The following is a 22,765-nucleotide window of genomic DNA, read 5'->3' as shown; positions in this document are numbered from 1 at the left end:
CACCATGTCATTAGAAAGTTTAACTGTTGTATAATTCGTTGTTGGGACCTTGTATGTGCTTTTAATCCAAGACGCTATTTAAATACTAATAATAATTTAACTCCTAATAATTTAAAATTCCTTTTAAAATGCTGAATGAATCAAAACTCAACAACTTCGTCAGCTATCGAGTTATATCAAACCCCAGGCTTCAAGCCCCCGAGAGTAAAACCCACAGATCGGTGACCGTCTGAACATGGAAAATGAATAATAATAATTAAAAAAAAAATTAAAAAATTGGACCATACCCGCTATAAAATTGGTTTCGTCCCAGCCAGAAGAAATCGCCTCCCAGATCCCCCTCCACTTGTTGGAAGCCCTCCCGGTCGACGCACAGCTCTCCCTGCTGTCTGCGGGCTGCCACTGACCGGACCGAGGAGCACCGCGGGCTGCGCCGCTGCCGATGACCCAGCGAGACCCGGACGGAAGGAGAGGAAACACGCGCACGGCGCCGGAGGAGTTGGTCAAGACGCGACTAAACTCTTCTTTTCTTTCTTTTTTTTTTTTTTCTTTCTTCCACAGACTCGAGCGCACGTCCCCGAACTCGCCCTCGGTGGACGGAGCGCTCAGCTTCGCGGGGACAACACCATTGTTATCAGTCCGCGTCCAAGTTCGCGCACCAGGCTGCTCAGAGGCATTAGTCGCAACTTCATTACTGAAGAGCGTGTCGCCTGCGCATGCGCCCAGCTGCCATGCGGACGCTATTGGGCAAGTGTCAAAAGGATGAGGGGGGTAATATAGTTTGCCCAAATAACGTGCACACAGTTTTATCTATCTATCTATCCATCTATCTATCCATCCATCTATCTATCTATCTATCTATCTATCTATCTATCTATCTACCCCTACTTCAGCTCACCCACATGGCAAGGGATTAATAAATAAATAAACAGATGAGTCAATAAATATATTCATTTATATAGTATCGGGACTTTTGTTTTCTTAGAAGTGGCAGAGTTTTAATGAAGGACTAAGTTTACACTAAGGCCTGTGGGTTATCTGTGAGTGAAGAGGCACAACGCACCAGGGCCGTAGCCAGGACTTTATACTGATATACTGATGTCAGGGGTCCAAAATCCCCCTCAGCCGCCATACGTTAAATGTCACTAAATACTTTTTTTCCCTATATGTATTTGACAATGCTACTAAAAATGCATTCATTTCATTTAATCCAGTCAACTTTTTTTCCCCGCCTAAAACTGCAATAAGTATTAAATAAGACAATATAAAATTAACAACTCAAAAGGAGAAAATGAAAAGTTTCATGTTTAGTGTACATCATCTCAAATAAAATATATTTCACCAGCTACAACAGCTTATTATGAGTTCAAATATGAGAGAGAGACATTTGAGAGAGACATTTGAGAGGTACTGTATATAAAATATGAAGGACGTATAAGAGCAGACATTATAGGCACACGTACAGACAGACAGAAGGAGAACATGGCGCTCGTTTATCGGTGTACAGTTATAGACAGAAGAAATTTAGAACAATTACGCGAAGGCAAGCCAGAAAACAAGCTGAGTGTACGAACCAGATATAAATAAATCTTGTGGGAGTAAAATCAGACATCGCTGCTCCTCTGTGTACCCCCCCCCCCCCCCATAAAAAAAAAGATGACAGGTTTGGCCCTGGAGAGTAGTTTATTTGAAAAATTGAATGTTTGTTATGGCTTATGGATCCCGTGACTGTTGGATCCCGCTGGCCTCGGACCAGCGCTCTTTAACCATGCTGTCATTTATTTAGGATGATGATGTCAGCAGCCTGTCTGACTGATCCCTGATTGTTGCTCTAGAGATCCGGCTGACAGACACACACACACACAGACACACAGACACACACACACACACACACACACACACACACACACACACACACACACACACACACACACACACACACACACACACACACACACACACACACACACACACACACACACACACACACACACACACACACACACACACACACACACACACACACACACACACACACACACACACACAAATGCATCCCCCACTTTCTCTGTCTGTCTCATTGACATAAATGCAATTTATTTGTTTATGGGATTCAAAAGGCTTTTTGGTAATATTGTTGGGAATGAAAAGAGCCAAAGTTTCCCTGGCATCGTCCGCTGTACACAAACCGAATCAAAAAAAAAAGAAAAGATGTTCTTTGTGGCATCGGCTGGCAGGACCAGAGAGAAAGGGAAAGTCACTCATGTACGAGCGGAGGAAAATAAAAACAGAGGGGGCAGAGAGAAAAGGATGCTGACATATTCATTTTCTTCCTTTTCGTTGCAGTGTTTACCCTGACTCCTTTAATCCTTTTCATCTTTCGGGTCCCTTCATTTTCCTTTTCCATTTGTCTGTTTCATTGGTATCTGGAGCTGATCCCGGCTGCAGGCCACAGGGAAACATGGGTTTGGTATTAGCGATGTGACCCAAACACACTGATGGCTGAAAAAGACTCAACTTTGGGTTAATACCTTTCCAGTGTCAGTTATGGGGAGCAAGCAAATTCGAGTGTGGTTGGAGCCGAGGTTTGGTGAGGATCTCCTGAAAATGAATCTACTGCACAAAATATGTTGTTTGTCTGTGCCCTCTCCAAAGACACACACATTTTTAAAGTAACACCTCCATACATCATGTGTGTGAGCCTGTCCAAACCACTGCGAATCACTGTTGAAAAATAAATCAATTTAACGAAGTGGCAACGCTGTGAAACGACTTGGTTGCGATCAGGGAAAGATCCTACTTTGGTGGAAATAATTATCTCTGTTAAGGTTAGGGAAACATTGTGGTTTGGGTTGAAATGACACACTTTGTTAAAGTGAGTGGAGCTTCGTCATCGTAGTTACAACAATAAATCCGTGGTTGAGGTTCGGGATTGATTGTGGTCGCGCTTTCAAAAAGAAAAGTAGTTGACTGTCGGGTGGAAACGGTCTTGTGTTCAAGTGCAATGTTTCACAAAGGAGTGCACCAACAAGGACGTGATCCCAATCTGGCCTCCCACCATATTGGAAGTCGAATATTCGTGACTTCGGGTTTTGTATGGACACAACATTTGTGGGAATCCATGAAAATAGTGAAAGTAAATCTGATATTCTTTTGGTTAAACCAAGGTACTTATTTCAAATGGAAATGACCACACTATACCCAAACATTAACAACTAAAATGATATATTCAATTGAAGATAAATATTTGTTTTGTGTTTCGAATTATATGGCGCGATTTCCAGTGTCGCATTCCAGAGCGTAGCAATCACAACGGAAAGTTATACAATTCTGCAACAGTTCATTAAACTGTGACTGTCGACCAACACACTGGGTAGTAGCCCTGCATGGTCTCCCCCCTCTGCGTGGTGACACTGCTTTCCACCGGAGCCTTAATTTATTCCATGTAACCGTACAGTATAAGCACTGCAAAGTCATATGACGCCGCGCACAGTGGGCATGACATTACACGATGACTGATGTATGTGTGTTTTGGCGCCGCATTGGGAGGGTCAAATTCAAACCCCTTGGCCTGGCCTGTGAGCAGGCACTGACTCGGCAAACAGTAGCCTGGTGCTAAAAGAGAGAGAATGAAAGTCTCTCTATACCGTGAGCATTGCGCTAAATCCAGGGGCGTGTCAAGGGACTTTGGGGGCCCACGGCAAAAGGGACCTGGGGGGCCATACATGAAACCAAACAGAACCCGCATGCAAGCAGAAGCTAGTCTACTGACGAAGGTTGAAATAGCGAAGCTCTCAATTGCCTGCTTTGCCTACCCTGTTGAAACGCCCATGACTAAATCCCTTTATCAATCCACTCAGGTAAAATGCTCATTGGATGCTCATCGTCCCATGTAGTCACTGGGTTGAGAGCGAGTTTTAATATGAAGTCCATCTTGGAACACAATGTACTCTGACTGACAACATGTCCACATTAACAGATGCGCTCCAGAGGTTTGGATCACTGCAGATTGGTCTTAAAAACCCCACAGTGTTTTCAAATGTGAATACATTTCTCATTTAGCTCTAAATTTTGAAATGCCAAGTTCTCCACACACTTCAGTCCCTTTAACTCTGAAGACCCTGTCCATGACCCTATGCAATGAATGTCTTACTTCTTGTAACCTTTTGGCACTTGGGTATGTTTGGACAGATATACGCATGTGTAAACCGTTTGTGAAGAAATCCAAGTTATTATAAAAAGATTTATCAATCTGGCCCTTTGCTCTACTGTTGGTCTTAAACACATGAAACTTCACTGGTCATTTCTTTCCTTGGAGGACATCATGACATGGAATACACCTCGCTCCACACAGGTGCCCCGTCCAACGGGGCGGTGTCGCTAATACAGATTTAAGAACATGATCCCCTCTCGCTTACCACCTCATTAAAAATCTTGCTTTTGAGTCCAGACAACCCACTTTTAGAAAGTGATCTGACCAAAAACACATAACTTACACGGCTTTTGCCATTTTGTGTCATTTGACGGCGTGTTGGCATGGGCAGGAAGGGTTAAAAGATATGATATTAATATTGGATTAATAAATCAATCCTTCCCCTAAAGCTGTGTTCAGACAGAAACTCTGGAAAATGTCCGTGAAACTGGCTCTGGACCTTTTGCGGAGTTTGCATTTCACATATGAAGAACGCAGCTGGAGACCGTAGGGGTCACACCAACAGGAACATTTCCGGGAACATTGTGTTGCATCTGTCTGAGGCATGCAGGAGGAGGCATGTTATCAACACGCCCACTCGCTGCAATTTTCCAGCTGTATTCTCACACTAACTTGGACATTTCACTGAAATTTTACTAGGGGCCTTCTCACATACATCCCCGGAAAAGTTCCGGATAATATTCAGTCTTCAGCAGATCAAGAGTGAGGCCTAACTCGCGGCGCCTGCCTCCTTCTCCTTCCTACAGCAGATTCCGGCCTGAGCCCTGCTGCTGCACGGTGATCGACACATTCTGGCGGAATAAATTAAAACCTCAAGCTTTGACAGAACCCGAAATAGCAGGAAGCTGTTGCTGACCTGCAGTTTCTGGTGCCACATGTCAGCGAGCTTAAAAAACTTGGCAGAACATTTTGCACAAAGGAAGCATGTACAGGTGTGTGTGTGCGTGTGTCTGTGCATGCGTGCGTGCGTGTCTGTGCATATTTACATGAGTCGACAAGCTCTGGCATATGTGGATGCCTTAACTACACGTCTACTGTAAAAACTTTATCCAGCAGGTGTTTTTCGAACAGATCGCTAATGTTTATTACTTTTTACTAAATCTTTTGAAAACCAGTTTGTACTTGTTTAATTACACCGAGACCACTTTAGAATTTGAAGGCAGTGGCAGATGGATCTATTTTTTTGGCCAGCTGTTCTCCGGAGGGTGATGCTCGGCGGGGGCTAAGCCCCAAGATGTTTAGTGGTGTAGGACTGCAGGTCCCTTTGCCAAGTCACAGAGCTCCTGGTTCTTGCCAAGCATGGGGGTGGGTGAGAGAAAATGCCATTTAGCTGGCTGGTATTTATAGATATGTGAGGAACTTGTGCTCAGGCCGGGCTGAGGTGCTGACGAAGTAAAACGAGAGGACGCTTCCAGAAGTCGAGTGTCAGGGCACACAGATAAAAATACCCGGTGAAAGATGGGCCCGGTCATTAGTGGCGCAGTCTGGCATGTGACATGGCAGCATTTCAGAGGTGATTTATGATTATTACTACAGCTAACCTATACCTCCTCTCCCTTTCCTGCCCCCACCCTCCATCCTAAATTGGTTTTCTAAATGGAATGGTGCATGGGGTTTATTTCAGGGGTCGAGTACACGGGGTGAAAAAACTGCTGGCAATTTAGACCTTGGCAAAGTGCCACAGCCGGGTTTCAGATTTGACCAAAATATTGAAAGAAAATTAAAATGATATGAAGATGTTGGTGCAAGAGTCAGCACGACACAGATGCAAGTGTAAGGATGAGCACCATAAAATGGAGCTGAATGGCTACTTACTGCTTGAAGAGTCAATCAATCTATCAGTCGAATACCTCCACACTTACATGATGTTGGATGAGTGTGACGGAGCGGGAGGGGTGGGGGTTAATGAGATCATCGCAGGGCCGCTGCCTTCCATAATTGGCGGAGAGACCTGCCACAGGGAGGAACAAAGGAAACATTTAACACATTGTAAATTCCTGTAATGTACTGCAAAGGAGCTTACGCTCCGTTTACATCTTCTTTTCTCCTTTTCTTTCATGAGCGTCCAGTCACATAAAGAGACAGTAAAAACGGTGGAAAATTAAAACACAGTAAAAATAAAATATTAATTCAGCTTTTTACTGCAAAACTTTAATTGTGTGTGGCCTCCTGTGTGCCGTCAACTTTCAACGTGCAGCAGCAGATACTGACTTTAGTGTCTGGTGCTTCCAACCTCCATGTGGCAGGAAACCCTACTTCAATCTCAAATGAAAACATTTAACATTTAAAAGTGCCCTCACAAAATGATGGCTGGTGTTACCATGCAACTCATTTCAGCCATAATTGGAACTATATATTATCTAAAGGACATGACTAATGTCTTCTTCTCCTCATTTGAAATAGTGTACATTGAATATCAAGTCCAGATTTAGACTTGTATAGTGTTTCACAGACAGGAAAGCTGTGTGGGTGAATGCCGTTAATACACATAAATACGGCACTTCTCTCCGAGAGTCTGCAGAGCAGCGCAACGGTGTGTCACCGAATTCCTTCCCAGTCTTTTATCCCTCAAGGCAAATGATGGAGCACATGTCTTACTCGGTGCGATGGTGATCAAGTGTGTGTGAGAACGGCTGAGGGAAAAGATGGCGAGAGAGAAAGAGAGAGATTTTGTCCCACTTTGAGCGACTCCTCGCTTGTGTGGGAGCATGATAAAGTACAGACTGTGTGTTTTCCCAGTGTACGCTGTGTGTTTGAATGCAACATGCACTGCATGCATGCTTTACTTTTCTTTTTTTTAAGGGGGTGGGGGTAACAAAATTAGTTTACCATCAGCTGTGCTCTCGCTCTGCTTTGGTCCCAGCCCCTGTCCAGTATTTCTTCCAGCTCCCTTCACCTAATAGCTGCTCGGGGCGGTTTTACTGCACCACCCTGGGGAGGCTACTGTGGCCAGATCCAGAACACTTGGCTTTATGTGGATTGAATGTTTTACGGTTATAGACATAATATTAAGTATAGGAACAGTCTCGCAAGAATCCACCCCCGCAACACATCCTCGGGCCTAATAATTACACCAGCCTCGGAGAGGCAGTGGGAAAGGTCCATATGCTTTGTGAGGGACATTATCTTGAGGTTATGTAACTGAGCGCACACTATAGAGTGTTCCCTCTGTGAGAAATATGGATGGACTGTCAGTGTGGTCACTAACCCCAATACTGATGGTGGAGATCTTTATACTGTACGGTGACAAATCCTATCAAACCAAGCTGAAGCAAAAACGACCGAGGCAGAAGTTTGGCGACATATAGTTCAAACTACCCACTTGCTTTTTTGTGCCAAAAATTACTTAGATATTGGTTTTCACATTGGATATTCATGAGACACAAATCTGATGAAGGATTACTTGGAAAATAATTACAAATTGCAAATATGCAAAACAACAAAATGCTTTTTCTCTCTGAAGGCAAATCTCATGTCTGGAAGTTGTCAATGTATTCATTCAGTCGTATCCAAATCTGTGAAATCTGCAGATGAGACCAATAACAGGTGCCAGGATTTTACAGCGCAGCACTGACGAATTATGAATTTGCTTTGAATGTGCTTGATGAAAAAGAAACAGAGAGAGAGAGAGAGAGAGAGAGAGAGAGAGAGAGAGAGAGAGAGAGCGATGAGGGACGAAGGGGAAGGAGCCAGACGTTAGCCGGCCACATGGTGGTGTGTGCTGTCATGTTAAAACAGTTAGCCTTTGATAGCTATTGCTGCAGCGGTCAAGGGGCAAATCGCTCGTGATTTTCACTGCTGGGAATCTGACGCGTGGAGCTTGTGTGTGTCCTTCAACGCCACAGTGCGCACGTGCAATAGAGCGAGACAGAGAGACAGAGAGAGAGAGATGTGAGAGTACTGTGAAGAAAATGATGACATCGGGTTAAAGAGTTCTTGTGTTGAAATGTGACCAAATCTCTACGACTGGAGAACCCATGCATGACCCATGTGCAACTACCACTGCAATCACGTTTTTTTTGGATTACGAATTTAATTTAATTCGGCATCTTTATTTGGATTTACCGTATTGAAACAGTTGATGTTACATCCTTGAGTAGGTGTACACATGGCCTGCGCCCATTTGCTGCTGCTGGATTTTCGATGTTACTTCGGCACATGTGCCATCCACTCTGTTGGTGAGACATCTTACAGGAGTTAACTAGGGCTTGAGGGACATTTTGACATAATCTGGTTCCATTTCCCAGGGTGTTTAGCATGTGTGCACCTGTGTGTTTGCATACTGTAGACTATCGCATGTACTGAAACAGAGAAGGCCTCATCGCACCTTGGTAACACTAACGGGCAGGTGCCAGCTTAAACTGCGGTGATGACAGTAAACTGCATCACTTGCAACAGCGATGTTCATTCGGAGGAATCCCCGGAGAGGAAAAAAAAGAGATATATATTCACACAAGGGAATCATTGTAAAAATGATTTGAACCTGGACAGTCCTTGTCAATTTAATTTTGGTAGCACCACAAAGGCATCTATGGACTTTTGGTTTATACTTATAATTCCACCAGTTTGCTTTAAGATAATAAAAACAAAATCACTGAGATCTCTGTGCAAAAGCAGTGAGAAGATACAGAAGATGATTGGATAAACGGGACATTTCCTCTGCTCATTATTTGGCTCATGTGAAAAACTATTCATGCCACAGGGCAGGACGGAAGCTACAACAGAACACACGCTCCTCCTCCCCTTACACAGAAACCAGGAAGAAGTGAAAAGAAGCCAGCTGTCGTTCATGCGCTTCCCAAAGAAAAACCAAGTAAGACGCATTTAGGCCGCATGTAACTTATGGTATGTATATACATATAGTTGACAGAGGATCCGCGGATGCTTATTGATACTAAGTTGAGCTAAAACCAGAGAAACTGCAGCGCTGGCTGAACAAATACGAGTGAGTGTGTGCAAACGAAAGTAAACTGGCTCACTGACACCGAGTGCGCACAGGGAAACAACGGACCACAGAGCCGACGGAATGGCTTCCAATGTGTCACAGTCTGAGGAGGTTTGCACCTGCCCCGTGTGCTGTGACATATTCAAAGACCCCGTCGTCCTGCTGTGTGGCCACAGCTTCTGCAGGCTCTGTCTGCAGGCGTGGTGGCGACAGAGCGGCCAGCAGACGTGCCCCGTGTGCAAGGAGCTCTTCCCCATGCGCCATCAGCCGCCGGCGCGTAATTTGGCACTGAGGGACCTGTCCGACACCTTGAGGCAGGACCGGAGCCAGAGGGCCACGTCGGGGGCCACGTCGGGGGCCACGCAGCTGTGCGGCGTGCACAGCGAGAAGCTCAAGCTCTTCTGCGAGGACGACCAGCAGCTCGTCTGTGTGATCTGTAGGGATGCGCAGAAGCACAAGAAGCACAACTGCGTGCCCATCGACGAAGCTGCAGAAGAGCACAGGGTGAGCCGGCGCAGTTCGAAGTCACCGATGGAGGTTTTGGGTTTGGCATTGTTATCAAAAGAATTGCAAAATCAAATATGAATATTACACATATAGCAAACACACTTGTTGTGAAGCGGGTCCAGTGTTTTTCTATGCAAAGTGATGCGTTTTCCTTCACTCTGTAGACCAAACTCAGGGTGGAGCTGATGCATTTGAAGAGCAAGCTGGGATCCTTCCAAACACAAAAACTCAACGGCAATAAGATGGCCAGCCACCTCAAGGTACGCTACATACATAAGAGCTCATGGAGGCAGTCAGCAACCTACTAGTGTCATCATCTTTTTTCATTTTCTTCCCCCCAATCGTCAATGCGTCAATCTGAACGCAGAGATCTCTACGCTCGCAGACAAGATCAAAACCCTCCATCGGGAGCTTAAATCTGAGGACTTCACATTCATGCTGGTACCAAGTGATCACTTGATTCTCATATTCAACATCTAACAAGATTAGAGGTATTCATGTTAAATCTCTTTTTATTTCCTCCTTTTGACAGAATTTCAAATCCACTTCGGAGCGGTAAGTGGCTTTCTTTGTCTATTAGAGACTTTATAGAAAACTCTATATTAGACAGCTTTAGAAAAGCGCTATATAAATACAGTCCATTTACAGCTGTAACAAGCAACATCTTGTATTTGTCATACAGTTTGTGCCTCCACTGTCCCCGTGCCTTTTGTCTTTAATGGAGCTTTGCGATTGAAGAGGTTATTACTCTTTGAAAGTTTAAGAATTAGGGTGAACTCTAATGGGAGGCGAATATGAGCTCCTTGATATTCTGAGGAACAAAACTTTGCGTATAAGTTGCAAAACAAAACAAAATTCTATAATACGGCACGTAGATTCACAGATTTGGCAAATATAAAACACATTGGCACATTTAAAAGTATAAGCTAATCCCCAAAAAATAAATAGGGGAAAATAAAGCGTTGTGCACTGGTGAATACCGGTTTGTTATTTTAGCTTTGTCATAAGATAATTTAGCTAATTTAATTACTTTTGGAGTCCTTTTCTACAATTGTGTTGTTGTTTTATCATCAGTTCATTGCTCCAAACTAAAATTCCCATCCATAAATTGTGTTTCAGAATATTTACCTGGTTATCTCTGGCTGCCTGATGTTCTTTCAGATCCCAGTGCAACCTGTCAGAGCCACTGACTCCATCGCAGGCCCTGATCGATGAGGGCAAACATGTAGGAAACCTGCTGTTCACAGTTTGGAAGAAGATGAAGCATAAAATCAAATTCAGTAAGCAATGAATTGTTGTTTCTGGCTCACCACATTTCGACATTTTGATCTACAGTGAGTTTTCTACTGGTAAATAATTAAATGATTGAGGAATAAATGCCCTAAAAACTGTCCCTTAAACATCTCTTTTCATTTTTCCACCCAGCCCCTGTAATTCTGGACCCAAATTCCAGTGGCACACAACTGATTCTATCCGAGAATTTGACTCGTGTGTCAGAGAGTGAGAAGGCTCAGCAGCTTCCTAAGAACCCAGAGAGAAAAGGGGGCTTCGTTGTTCTTGGCCATGGCGGCTTTAGCTCTGGGAAACACAGCTGGGATGTGGAGGTGGCTGGTGTGTGGGCCACTGGTGTGGCTGCGACAACCAAGCATGTATCCCCAGCACTGATCTGGGGCATATACCTGTATGGTATTGGAGGAGAGCTGTGCGAACTTCTTACTGATAAAGCCATACGTTCCACAAGAGATTTATTACTCACAAAAATCAGAGTGCAGCTAGATTATGACCAAGGCACACTGACTTTTTTCGACCTTGATAGGAAAAGACTCATACACGTCATCAAACACACTTTCACAGAGCCAGTTTTTCCATATTTCCATGGGACTGTGAAAATCGTTCCAGCTGAAGTGTCAGTGGGGATAAGACAACCCAAATAAACACTCTGCATCACTGCAGAACATGATGCAACCCTTTCTCCAAGAAATTGTATGTACAGTTATAAAACACCTGCTTTTTTCATTCAATTTTCCAATAAGCCAATAAAGTGGCAGCAGCGAAGTGCATACAGTACAATCCTGCAGGCAGAAGCTTTTAGCCTTACGTTAACAGCAAATGTCAGAATGGGGCATACATGTGATCTCTCATCCATTTTCTACCAACAGAGAACTGGTTCCATGTATGTAATAAATAAACAACATGCCGCTCTGAGCCAGTCTTAATGTCTTCATTTGGGAATATTCCCATAATGCCCCATGCAGTGTGGCTGACATGTCTGCCTACATTCACACATAGCACAAGGATGAATCATAATGAGGCAATGCCTAATGTCTCTAGTGTCCTACCACCTCTCTCTTTCCCCCTCTCTCTCTCTCTCTGTGTGTGCATGTGCATGTGTGTCTCTCACACATGAGTCCGAACCTCCACACACATTCTGAATCTCAGTGGTATTACAGCTGGAATGCCTGCTATGTTTTTACTGCTAATGAAAGAATGAAGAAAAACAAACAGAGGGGCCAAATTAAAAGAGGGAGAGGATTGAGAGAGGAAAACACTGAGGGAGAAGAGGAAACGGAGGGGACACACACAGGCCCTCATACGGTCGCTCGTTCAATTTGTATTCCTCTGCATGTTTTACACGACGCATGTTTCTCAGGCCAGCTTTCTCAGGGCTAATGAAGGTTGGCGATCAGGGGTTTGACTGACACAACATCTGCTCACCCCACAGATTACCCAAGATAAAATTTAAACTTCAAAAGCCTGTCTGCATAGAGAGCTGGAGGAGAAAACACTGTCACTTTGAGTGATGACTCTCGCTTTAATTTAATTAGGCAAAGTGTATTTTTCAGATTTGACAGTTAGAACTAGAGTTTCTTTCACGCCGAAAGTTTGAATGAAAAATGTGGATGCTTGACCTGCAAATTATTTTTAAGTATAAGTTTGCACAAGTATGCATAGTTTGCAATTTAAATCTGATCCCTGAATGTGCAGACTTGAGTGCAACTGAGCAGTGGTCTGGTTGATTTCACATTATAGAATAAAAACCTTCTTCTGTCCAGTTGTATTTATTTACTTCTCTGCATATCATCATTCTTCTCTGCATAAACCGTTGCTTTATCTCAAAGGAATGGCAGCAAACCAGTGGTATCCAACTCTTTTTCTTGCTTCCCCAAAAGCCCCATCGAACGATCAATCACTCGATGTTGACCGCGGAGCAACAGCGCGAGCCACCGAGGTGAATACGTCAGATGTTATTTGACTGAAAGGGCCATTTTTCTACCAATCAGCTGAAATAAACACATTATTTCTGAGGTATTTCAAAGCGTTTTGAGTGTTGCTGTTGTAACCGTGTGGCAAATTAGTTTTGTCCCAAAGCACTGCGAAGACAATCAATCACAATGGGACATCAGCGATTTTACTTTTGTGAACTAAAAGCCTCAGCAGAGCAAACTGTGTGTGCACATCTACTGTACACTGGTGAGAGCAAAGGCCCATAAATCATACTTGTGAGACACCGAGTGAATCAGGACAGAGTGATCAAAAGCGGGGGGAGAATGACAACACGGCTCTGAACTGGAGCCAAGACGGTAGCAGATATCAAGTTAGAGAGAGAAAGAAAACAAGGGAGACAAACAGATTGAAGGGAGAGATGTGCCAATCGCCCGAAGGTCTCGAGACAGACGACGTACATTTACTCGGTCTGTCTGGAGTAGCATCTATGTAGTTTGACTTGGCACGGCTTCTGAGGAAAAGACCGTGTGTGAGTGGTGGGGTGTTAAAGAGCAATTTGCAACGGGGGGCTGATTAGATATTTTGGAGAATTGAGGAAACAAGCAAAACGTAAATGTTATGAGAACGAATAAAAAATGTTTTTTTGCACGGCTTACTGTGCGAGCCCGCCATTTTTTTTGTTTAGGCATATCAGTGCTGTCAGTGTACATAGTGTGATGTATAGATACAAGAGCACATGCACTGGAACACACGTGTGCACTTTTGTGTGGTTGTTTTTCCATCTGCTCCTTGTTTTCTGGTCCCTTTGGTCAGTTTTTACTCATGTTATTGAGGCCTGGATATCTTCAAGGAACAGGACTCCATGTGTATGATGTTGTCATCTCTCTCTCTCCCACTCTCTCTCCCACTCTCTCTCTTTATTATTTTGTTTGGCATTTATGTTTCGTTTGGAGGCAATCATTGAAGAATTTGAGGAACACATGTCCTCAGCAATCATAATCAAGAAATCCCTCCTGGTCTCTCTCTCTGTCTCTCTCTCACACACACTCACACACACACGCACAGACACACGCACGCACGCACTCACGCGCACACACGCACGCACACACACACACATACAGGCCTGATTACCACTCAGTCTGGTCTTTATAAAGTTATGGATGCAGATTGAACGTGTCAGTCAGGACCTCACAGGAGGATACTGGGATGTCGGGAGAGATGATGAAGGAAAGGAAGGAGGAAAGAAAAGAAGGAAAAGGAAATCTGCTCCCGCGAAATAAACCAAACACACAAGGTTGAAGCTTATTTTTTTTAAATGATTAATTTATAATTCTAAAAATGTGTTCAATGAGTCTGGATTTGCAGTTGTTTTTTGACAAATTATCTTCACAATAACTCAGCATTTTGTTAAAGCTCCCTCTTCCTCTCTCTAACAAACGCACACACACAAACACACAGAAACACACACACGGTCAAGTGCTGTGATAAAGTGCTGTCTGGTGTTCTCTCACTCACTAAGCCCCCTGAGAGTAGATCAATACTCACTCAGCATCAGGTTACCGCTAATGTCCTCATGTTTTTTAACCAGGCAGTGTGTGTGTGTGTGTGTGTGTGTGTGTGTCTGTGTGTGTGCATCTGCCCCTGGTGTGACCCAAGTTATAATTATCATTAAATGTCAATGAAGGCGAAAGGAAGAGCTGGACTCTGCACATACAGTAAATCCCACAGCCCTGACTCACAGCGCCCCCTATGGACACCTGTTGGAAACTGTAGCCTGAGTGAAGGATGGATTTACCTCTGTGAGGGATCAGAAGATGAATTCAGTGATACTGAAAAGCGATGACCTTATGTGCATGACTTGCAATGAATAACTCCAATGGGACGAAGGCCTTTACCTCATACATCACCCTCTTCCATTATCTGTTCTGTTTCACATATACAGTTATGTTCACGAGTCGTACAGGGTAGTTACCGTGTTAATAATTCGTATCCCGAATCAACGGGAATGTTATTGATGAGAACGACCCTGTGCACTGTAATTTTTTTCTTCAAATGTAAATTATTTAAACAAACATATTATAAGAGGAAGAGATGGAAGTCCGAATCGAACTGAAAGACATTCAAGAGGACGCAGGTGGAACCACCACCGATGTTATGCTGAATTCAAGAGTGTGGATCTTTAATTACGAAAAAAGAAAGTGTTTCTTCCTGCTCCACCCACCCTCCCCTCTCTCACCTCCACCTCTCTTTATCCATTCCCTCATCTCTCCATCCCAATCAATCTCTCCCTCCCCCCTCACTAATGCACTCTTTCATGTGCTCTCCTATTTCTGCCTCTCTCCCCGCCGCCCTCTCTCCCTCACCCTGATGTCTCTTGGCCCTTTTGTAGGCCCTCCACATTTTTGGGGGTAATGCGATCTCCCCCCCGTTTCTCCCCAGGGTGGTCCGCTCCTCTCATTCAAACAACAAGCTCGGGCTGAATGGAGCTGGCATGGAGAGGGGAGGCCGAGAGAGAACAAGGCTGCAGCAGAGAGAGAGAGGGGATGGAGAGAAGGTAATGGGTATGTAAAGCAGCCAGTTAACTCTCATCCTTGTCCATTCATATCTCCCACTGATAGGTAGGGTGCACATACGTAATGCATCACATCAGGCAATTGAACCTGTGTGTGTGTGTGTGTGTGTGTGTGTGTGTGTGTGTGTGTGTGTGTGTGTGTGTGTGTGTGTGTGTGTGTGTGTGTGTGTGTGTGTGTGTGTGTGTGTGTGTGTGTGTGTGCATGCGTGCGTGCGTTAGTTCTGTACCTGTGCCATCTGTTAGGCTGCATCCAGCAGCTGCTTCTGCTACTCAGTATCATCCAAGAGCAACATCCATCCATCGTCTCCATTTAAGGAGCGAGAGGCGGGGTACACCATGGACAGGTCGCCAGCCTATCGCAGGGCCACATACAGAGACGGACAACCATTCACATTCACACCTACGGTCAATTTAGAGTCTTCTATTTACATAACCCCTCTTTGGACTGTGGGTGGCAGCCGGAGAACCCGGAGAGAACCCACGCGTACACGGGGAGAACATGCAAACTCCACACAGAAAGGCCCTGGTTGGTTTTGAACCGGGATTCAAATCCAGAAACTTCTTGCTGTGAGGCGAAAGTGCAAACCACTACGTCACCACTACGTCACCACTACGCCACCGCAAGAGCAACAGTTCCGCTAAAATGTACACCCTTTTTTTTTATTACATACAAAAATTTGTATTGAAATTTATTCAAAAAGCCTTTTAATTTAAAGGAAAAGACTTCACGCAACATGAATTACTTTTTTTTGCCACATGGAAGCATTATAAAAAACACTGATATACCGTGGTGCTATCGAGGACATGTCATTATTCTCACATAAATTTGAATCATGTTTCATGCAACCTTATAAATATGAGTCCAACATGTGCTCTCCTTCTAGCTCTGTCTTTGGTCGTTACCGACTCCAATCTGCCTCTTCAGCTGCTAAATGCTTTGCTATGCAGCGACTCCCTTGCTCTGTTTTTCGTCTGTGTGGAGCTGCTACAGCATATGGCAGTTGTCATCTGGGCTTCTATTTTTCGGCTGCCCACCGCTGTTTTGAAATGGGACGAGAGGTGTGAATCAGAAATGTTAAAGCAGCGGCCTGCGAAACCAAAACAATGAGCTGAGAGATGTTTAAATGTTCTATACAGCTGAGGTGAACTGCAGTCAGGAAAAAGGAATTTCAAATTACACATTTTGACATTCATTTGATCTCTAATAAAATTATTAATAATGATAAGTGCTGCTTTAAAGTTATTTATAGTTGTATCAAGTTTATTTTAACATACACTTTTGCCGAGATGGTGTGGTTTGAGTTTCAGTTTTCTTGGAGCAATTTTCACATAATGCTCACAAGGAATTCAACGTATGTAATAAAGTAAGTTGGTTTCTTCGGCTCATAACCAGCCAAATGAAGAAAGAAAACAACACCTTGGCAGCTCGGGAACATGGAGGTTAGCAAACACACGTTCCACATTTCTGTGAGCAGTTTGAATTGGCTCTCTTCATAATGGCTGAAGTTCCTCCAAACAGAATTTTGAATAGCATTTTGGGGAAGGTGGTGCTCTGGTTGGATCCAGCACAGTTACTGCTCCAAACTGCTACCGTCTATGAGTCTTTAAAATTTGAAATATATCACTGAAACAAACACGTGAATTACTTTTCACATCTGCAATGTGTACACGTGTACACAGGTAGTAGCACACACCGTCTGGAATTCATGTCATCATATTTTTTGTCAATCTCTCGGTTTTAATGGCCTGTTGTTGTTTTCAGTAATCTTAATTTTAATCTTACTCCCATCTTCTCCTCACTTTTTCATGCACTCGGTCCACACACACACACACATACACGCGCAACACACACACCTACCTACACATACCACTGCGGTGCCCCAGACAGCCCTCCACAATGTGGATGCCCCAAGGGAGCTTGAGTAACTCGGTCCCCTCTATCTGCCAACTGCTCTGTCACAAAAGGGCTCACGTTACACACACACACACACACGCACACACGCACGCACGCACGCACGCACGCACGCACGCACGCACGCACGCACGCACGCACGCGCAAACAAATTCACTCATTCACATAATTAAACACATACATTTAAGCGCATGCCCACACACTCGCTCATATGATACACACAGACACACGTGCACATCCACTTTCAGCAGATATTAGACCACGTCTCTTTCTTTGCACGTCTCCAAAGTGAAGCTTATAACAAGGGAGAGAGAGAATCAAGAGGGGGGGGGAAGAAAAGTGAAAACCGAGCTAGTGTCCTCACATACCATCAGGAAAGCTTCAAGGCCTCACACACAGTCATTGACACACGCACACACAATCACCCACACAGCCCAAAACACACATTCCCCCTCCAACAATGCACCCTGACAGAGTTATTTCAAGGACACAGGGATTTTGTCGCCCTGGATTAATTGACGTTTTCACCGAAGGCTTTCGAGAAAACCGTGCGTTCGACTGAAAATCATTTTGTCCTCACTTGTCACCCCTCGCGGCGCAAATGTGTTTAACCAAGTCTGTGTGTGTATGTATGCACGATGTGCTCGAGCTGGAGGAGGTTGTTGTTATTGGCCGCGGGATGGAAGTTCAGCTCCAGTTTGGCTACGAGCTACAAACCTCAGACCCACACACACACACACACACACACACACACACACACACACACACACACACACACACACACACACACACACACACACACACACACACACACACACACACACACACACACACACACACACACACACACACACACACAGTGGTTTGTTGAAGTGCATGGAGGGAATGCTGTGGTCACACCTGGGAATGCTCTTTCGGCTGACCTGCCTCAAGTTTTTTCTCTCCTCATCATTTCCTTTCTCCAGAGGTGGAAAGTAACAAATTACCTTTAGTTTACCCGCGTTAACTTTTGAGCAGACGGCATGAGCATACACTGACTGAGATTTGTCATCTACAGTACAAACAAGCTGCTTAGGTTGATACGTAATCAGGATTGCAAACTTTGACAAAGGTTTTTGGTAGAAAGAAAAACGATTTATTTCCAAATGATGGCTCCAAAAATGAATTAAAGTATTCATTAAAGTCTTGTTAATAATAATAATAGATAATACATACAGAATAAATAGATGTGACAGCGATTGGTGAACTTTGACTTGTCTCAAGAAACTTTTCTCTCCTGCCACTCAAAACAAAACCATGTGTACACAAATAGATTCTCATTATACACTTGACATAGTTCAACATTTTGGACACTTGCTGGACTTTGTTGCCAAGAGTTAGATGAGAAGATTGACACCCCTGCCGTGCAGTAAATATCAAGCTTTTGCCAGCAGCTGGTTAGCAGACTGGAAACGGGGGGAAACGGCTAAAGCCTGGCTCTGTCCAGAGGTAACAAGATCTGCCCACCAGCTCCTCCAAAGCTCACAAGTTAACACATTTTATATTTTGTTTGTTTAACCCGTTAACACACAGTTTGCTCTTCTCTCGTCTTTATGTCAAGCTATGCTGGCACGGCTTCATATTTAACAAAGATATGAGCGCAGGGAGTGAGTACAGTATTTTCCCCAGAAAATAATACATGTAGCTTAGGTTTGAACTCACTCATTCATCGCTCCGTCTCTGTCCCTCCTCCCGACCGTTGGAACTACAGAAGGGAATATCCCCTTATTGGTAATACTATAGTTTCTATTACAGAACGAGTACTCAGTTATATCTCTCCTCCCTCAGTTGACGGATTACACACACACACGCACACACAGCTAGACACAGCAGGCCGCCATCACAATGTGTAGGATGCGCATAGGCTCGCAGTGTGAATTTTAATTCTGATTTGATTGGAATTAAATTGGTTTTAAGCCAGAGTTAATGGGTTGAGACTGGCTCTAATCCTGGTTTAATGAAGACCTTGGTGGGCTGCCTGCCTCTTTCATCGTCCTGGACTGCAGCCCATCAAAATCCAAGTGGTGAATTAATCAACCACTTTAGGGAGGGTGTGTGTGTGTGTGTGTATTTTGAAAAGCAAATAAGAAAATAAAATGCTAAAATATATGATCTATCAAGAACGTTTAAGAATTTTCGGACAGATCTGCTTTTACAGCATAACTGGGTCATTCTTGACTTTTGGTAGTTATTTGTCCATGGTGTATGTGTACTGTATGTGTACTGTGTGTGTGTGTGTGTGTGTGTGTGTGTGTGTGTGTGTGTGTGTGTGTGTGTGTGTGTGTGTGTGTGTGTGTATTCGTGCGTGCGCGCGCGTGGATTCTTCACTGTGCTCACTCGGGTACATGCTCTCCATCCCTATGTAACTGGAGCCAGCCCTCCCCTGTCAAAAATAAAAATCATTTGTCCGCTGCACGAGCGTGTCCATTAAAAATGCATGGTGGAGGGAACTGGGGGCCGCGGGGGGAGGGAAAGCTGATACCTGTCTCTCCGGAAGGGCATCAGAGCACCAAGGTGGACAAATGGCATCTGCAGAAAAAGGATGGGACGAGAGGGAGCGCGAGGGTGAAGTGAATGGGTGAACGTGTGTCCGCCCACCCCCCACTCCCTACTTGCCGAGGAAACAATCAACTTTCTAGTGAAAGTGTGTCTTTCTCTCTCCATGACGACCTTCACGCTAAAAGCATTAAAAACAGAAAGCTGAAGATGCATCACAGTGGGAATTACAAGCAGGGATATAAGAAGAAGCGCCACACTGCACTTTTATTTACCCCTCAGGGTATTTTTTCTCTCTCTCATAAAACTAAAGCTCTTCCACATTTGGAAATAAATAGTAAAACTATTTGTTCACTCCTATCTCACCTAAGAGTCCTCACTCGCTAAGCCTGGTCACGCAGGTTGTGACAAAAGCCAAATTCATCCACTCGTCGCGTTTTTCTTTTCTACTTTTTTTTTTTTTTAAATCAACTCATTTGATTAGTGTCACACAATTTAGTCAAAAGCAATATTTGTAACATGACCTCTGATCTATTACTGTCTACAAGCCACTCATCCTTTTAGAGCTCTGACAGAGGAGGTCAAACAGAAGGGGACGATGCGACGTGAATAGGCCACCGTAGCGTCTTTCATTTTCTGGACTCCTTGTTCCATCAAGGGAAAGCACTGCTGAAACGTGCCTTTTCGAGTTCTGGTAGATATTTATTATGCCACCAATTCTGGCCGTTGTGAATGCTGGTGTGACCTTTGGCCTTCGGTCGATATCCGAAGGAGGTCTACTAAGATATTTTTGATGACTTTTTGTCAGTTGAATTCTTGAGTCGACTGTTCTCAAAACCAAGAACTTGTCTGATAATAGGTTGAGTTGGTGGGCGGCTGTAAATATCGGGAATATGGGAAACATAAGGTTGGAGGTGAATCAAATTCAACTTACATCCTTCTGCGTACTGTTGTGTGGTCAGTATTGTTTCCCATTTTAGAAAAAGGAGACGTAAAGAGATCTGAGTGTCTCTCCGTATCCGTCAGTCCGTCAGTACAGTAGTTTTCCACCTCTCAGGGCTGTCAGTGCAGACGACTGCTGCTGAGAATTGCGTCACTCAACTCACCAGATAAATCTGTCAACATACAGGTCTGTGTGTGTGTGTGTGTGTGTGTGTGTGTGTGTGTGTGTGTGTGTGTGTGTGTGTGTGTGTGTGTGTGTGTGTGTGGGTGATCAGTTCTGAATTTACTGTCTAATATACTTTACAATCCTCACATTCACATATTTTCATCAATAAGGTTAATAACCTAAAAACATTTAATTCTTTCCTCATATCCACATTTCTTCGGATTTTTTTCAGTCCGACTGACTCTTTCAATATTTCACTCTCTCTCGCCCTCTCTTTTGGGACCCACTGTTTTCTTTACTTGGTCCTGTCCATCTGCTTCTTATAACTCTGAGGCAGTCTGATCTGGTTTGCAGAAACCCCCTCTGAAAAATCAGACATTTATTCACGCACAACCAAAATAGTCCCGTTTCTTCATCGAAACAACCCCACCGAAAACCCCCGTCTGAGCACCGCTTCAATAGGGTGGTCAAATCTGGACCCAATTAAAATGGGTACCCCCTAAATTTCCTTCACACCCAGCTTGAGGAAGACCCCAGATTAGAGGAATATTTTCCTTATTGCCGACTTTACTTTTTGTGGAATTCCATGGAATAATAATTGAGCCCATGTGTGCTTGGTATTCCGGGGTGTTCCCATTTTGGCGGACTGCGGATAAAAATGGCATGTTGTTACAGCCACCGCGGCAGGCACAGTTTTGACAAATCATTTTTTTTTTTTTTCTTCTTCCCTTCGTCTTCTTCTTCTGGGCTTTCACCACAATCCTTGGATCGTTGGTTGGAATTAATAGGAGAGGGGGATTTTTCCTTTTCAAGTCTTGGTCAGATTTCCATGTGGGAAGAGGCGGAGGCTTAATTGAGATCAAATAAACAAAGTCACCTGTGAATGATTTCAGCTCATAATGAGACACATGCTCGCTTGTTCGAACATGCGCACGAGGCCTCGCTTGCCCATACACACTCACCAACTCAATTCGATAAGCACTAAAGCAGGTGTTTGTAGCGCGGGCACACACACACACACACACACACACACACACACACACACACACACACACACACACACACACACACACACACACACACACACACACACACACACACACACACACACACACACACACACACACACACACACACACACACACACACACACACACACACACACACACACACACTGAGGATTAGCCTCGGCTTCTCATAACCTCCAGGAATCAACAGTGAGAGCTTGTGTTCTGCTCCCCTATGCAGTGACCCATCATCATCCCGCTCCCTCTGGCTTTGTGAGGGGCTCTGCTCTAACCGGGAATGAATGGCCACTTGTTAAGTAAACCCAGGACGCTGCTGGGGTATCATAGTTGTCTGCACGGTATTATTTTAAGTGGTAATATTAAGAAAAGCGTCAGGACACTGTCTGACTCTCAGCTGTTCAGCAGACGGTTCTTTAACGGCGAGTGGTCTGTGGAGGACTGTGGGAAGCCGGACTTTGATTCATGTCTTCCTAATTGTAATAGACCTGAATCCTCTAAAAACAACACGGGGATAATTCTTATGCACACACACTCATACATGGACACACACACACACACACACACACACACACACACACACACACACACACACACACACACACACACACACACACACACACACACACACACACACACACACACACACACACACACACACACACACACACACACACACACACACACACACACACACAGGTAATTGTGCCCACCTGGGAAAAC

At 44.3% G+C, this 22,765-nt stretch overlaps 2 protein-coding genes across 11 annotated transcripts in view; one reads left to right on the top strand and one right to left on the bottom strand.

The window, feature by feature from the left end:
• Positions 1-6,161, bottom strand: part of eya4 (EYA transcriptional coactivator and phosphatase 4) — a 46,785-nt gene extending 40,624 nt beyond the window's left edge. For 9 of the 10 annotated variants that reach the window (XR_007030094.1, XR_007030095.1, XM_047328690.1 and 6 more), the window contains exon 1: positions 6,076-6,161. Coding sequence is in view for 7 of the 10 variants with exons in the window: in XM_047328690.1 (XP_047184646.1) it covers positions 6,076-6,149 (74 nt within the window). In the remaining 3 variants the exon portion in view is untranslated. Of the gene's footprint in view, positions 1-287; positions 686-6,075 lie in introns of those variants that run through there. The other variant, XM_035616665.2, reaches the window with a different exon arrangement.
• A 2,783-nt stretch (positions 6,162-8,944) lies between these two features.
• LOC118289722 (zinc-binding protein A33) lies at positions 8,945-11,870 on the top strand. Its single transcript, XM_047328860.1, is given in 6 exon segments — positions 8,945-9,662; positions 9,830-9,933; positions 9,935-10,106; positions 10,198-10,220; positions 10,827-10,945; positions 11,091-11,870. Coding segments are annotated over 6 exon segments (1,350 nt in total). The 5' UTR covers positions 8,945-9,239; the 3' UTR covers positions 11,600-11,870.
• The last annotated feature ends 10,895 nt before the right edge of the window (positions 11,871-22,765 follow it).

This window comes from Scophthalmus maximus, chromosome 18 (assembly GCF_022379125.1).
Source record: "Scophthalmus maximus strain ysfricsl-2021 chromosome 18, ASM2237912v1, whole genome shotgun sequence".
Classification (NCBI taxonomy): domain Eukaryota; kingdom Metazoa; phylum Chordata; class Actinopteri; order Pleuronectiformes; family Scophthalmidae; genus Scophthalmus; species Scophthalmus maximus.
Note: the sequence above shows the minus strand (reverse complement) of the source record. Positions and strands in the feature narration are given on the sequence as shown.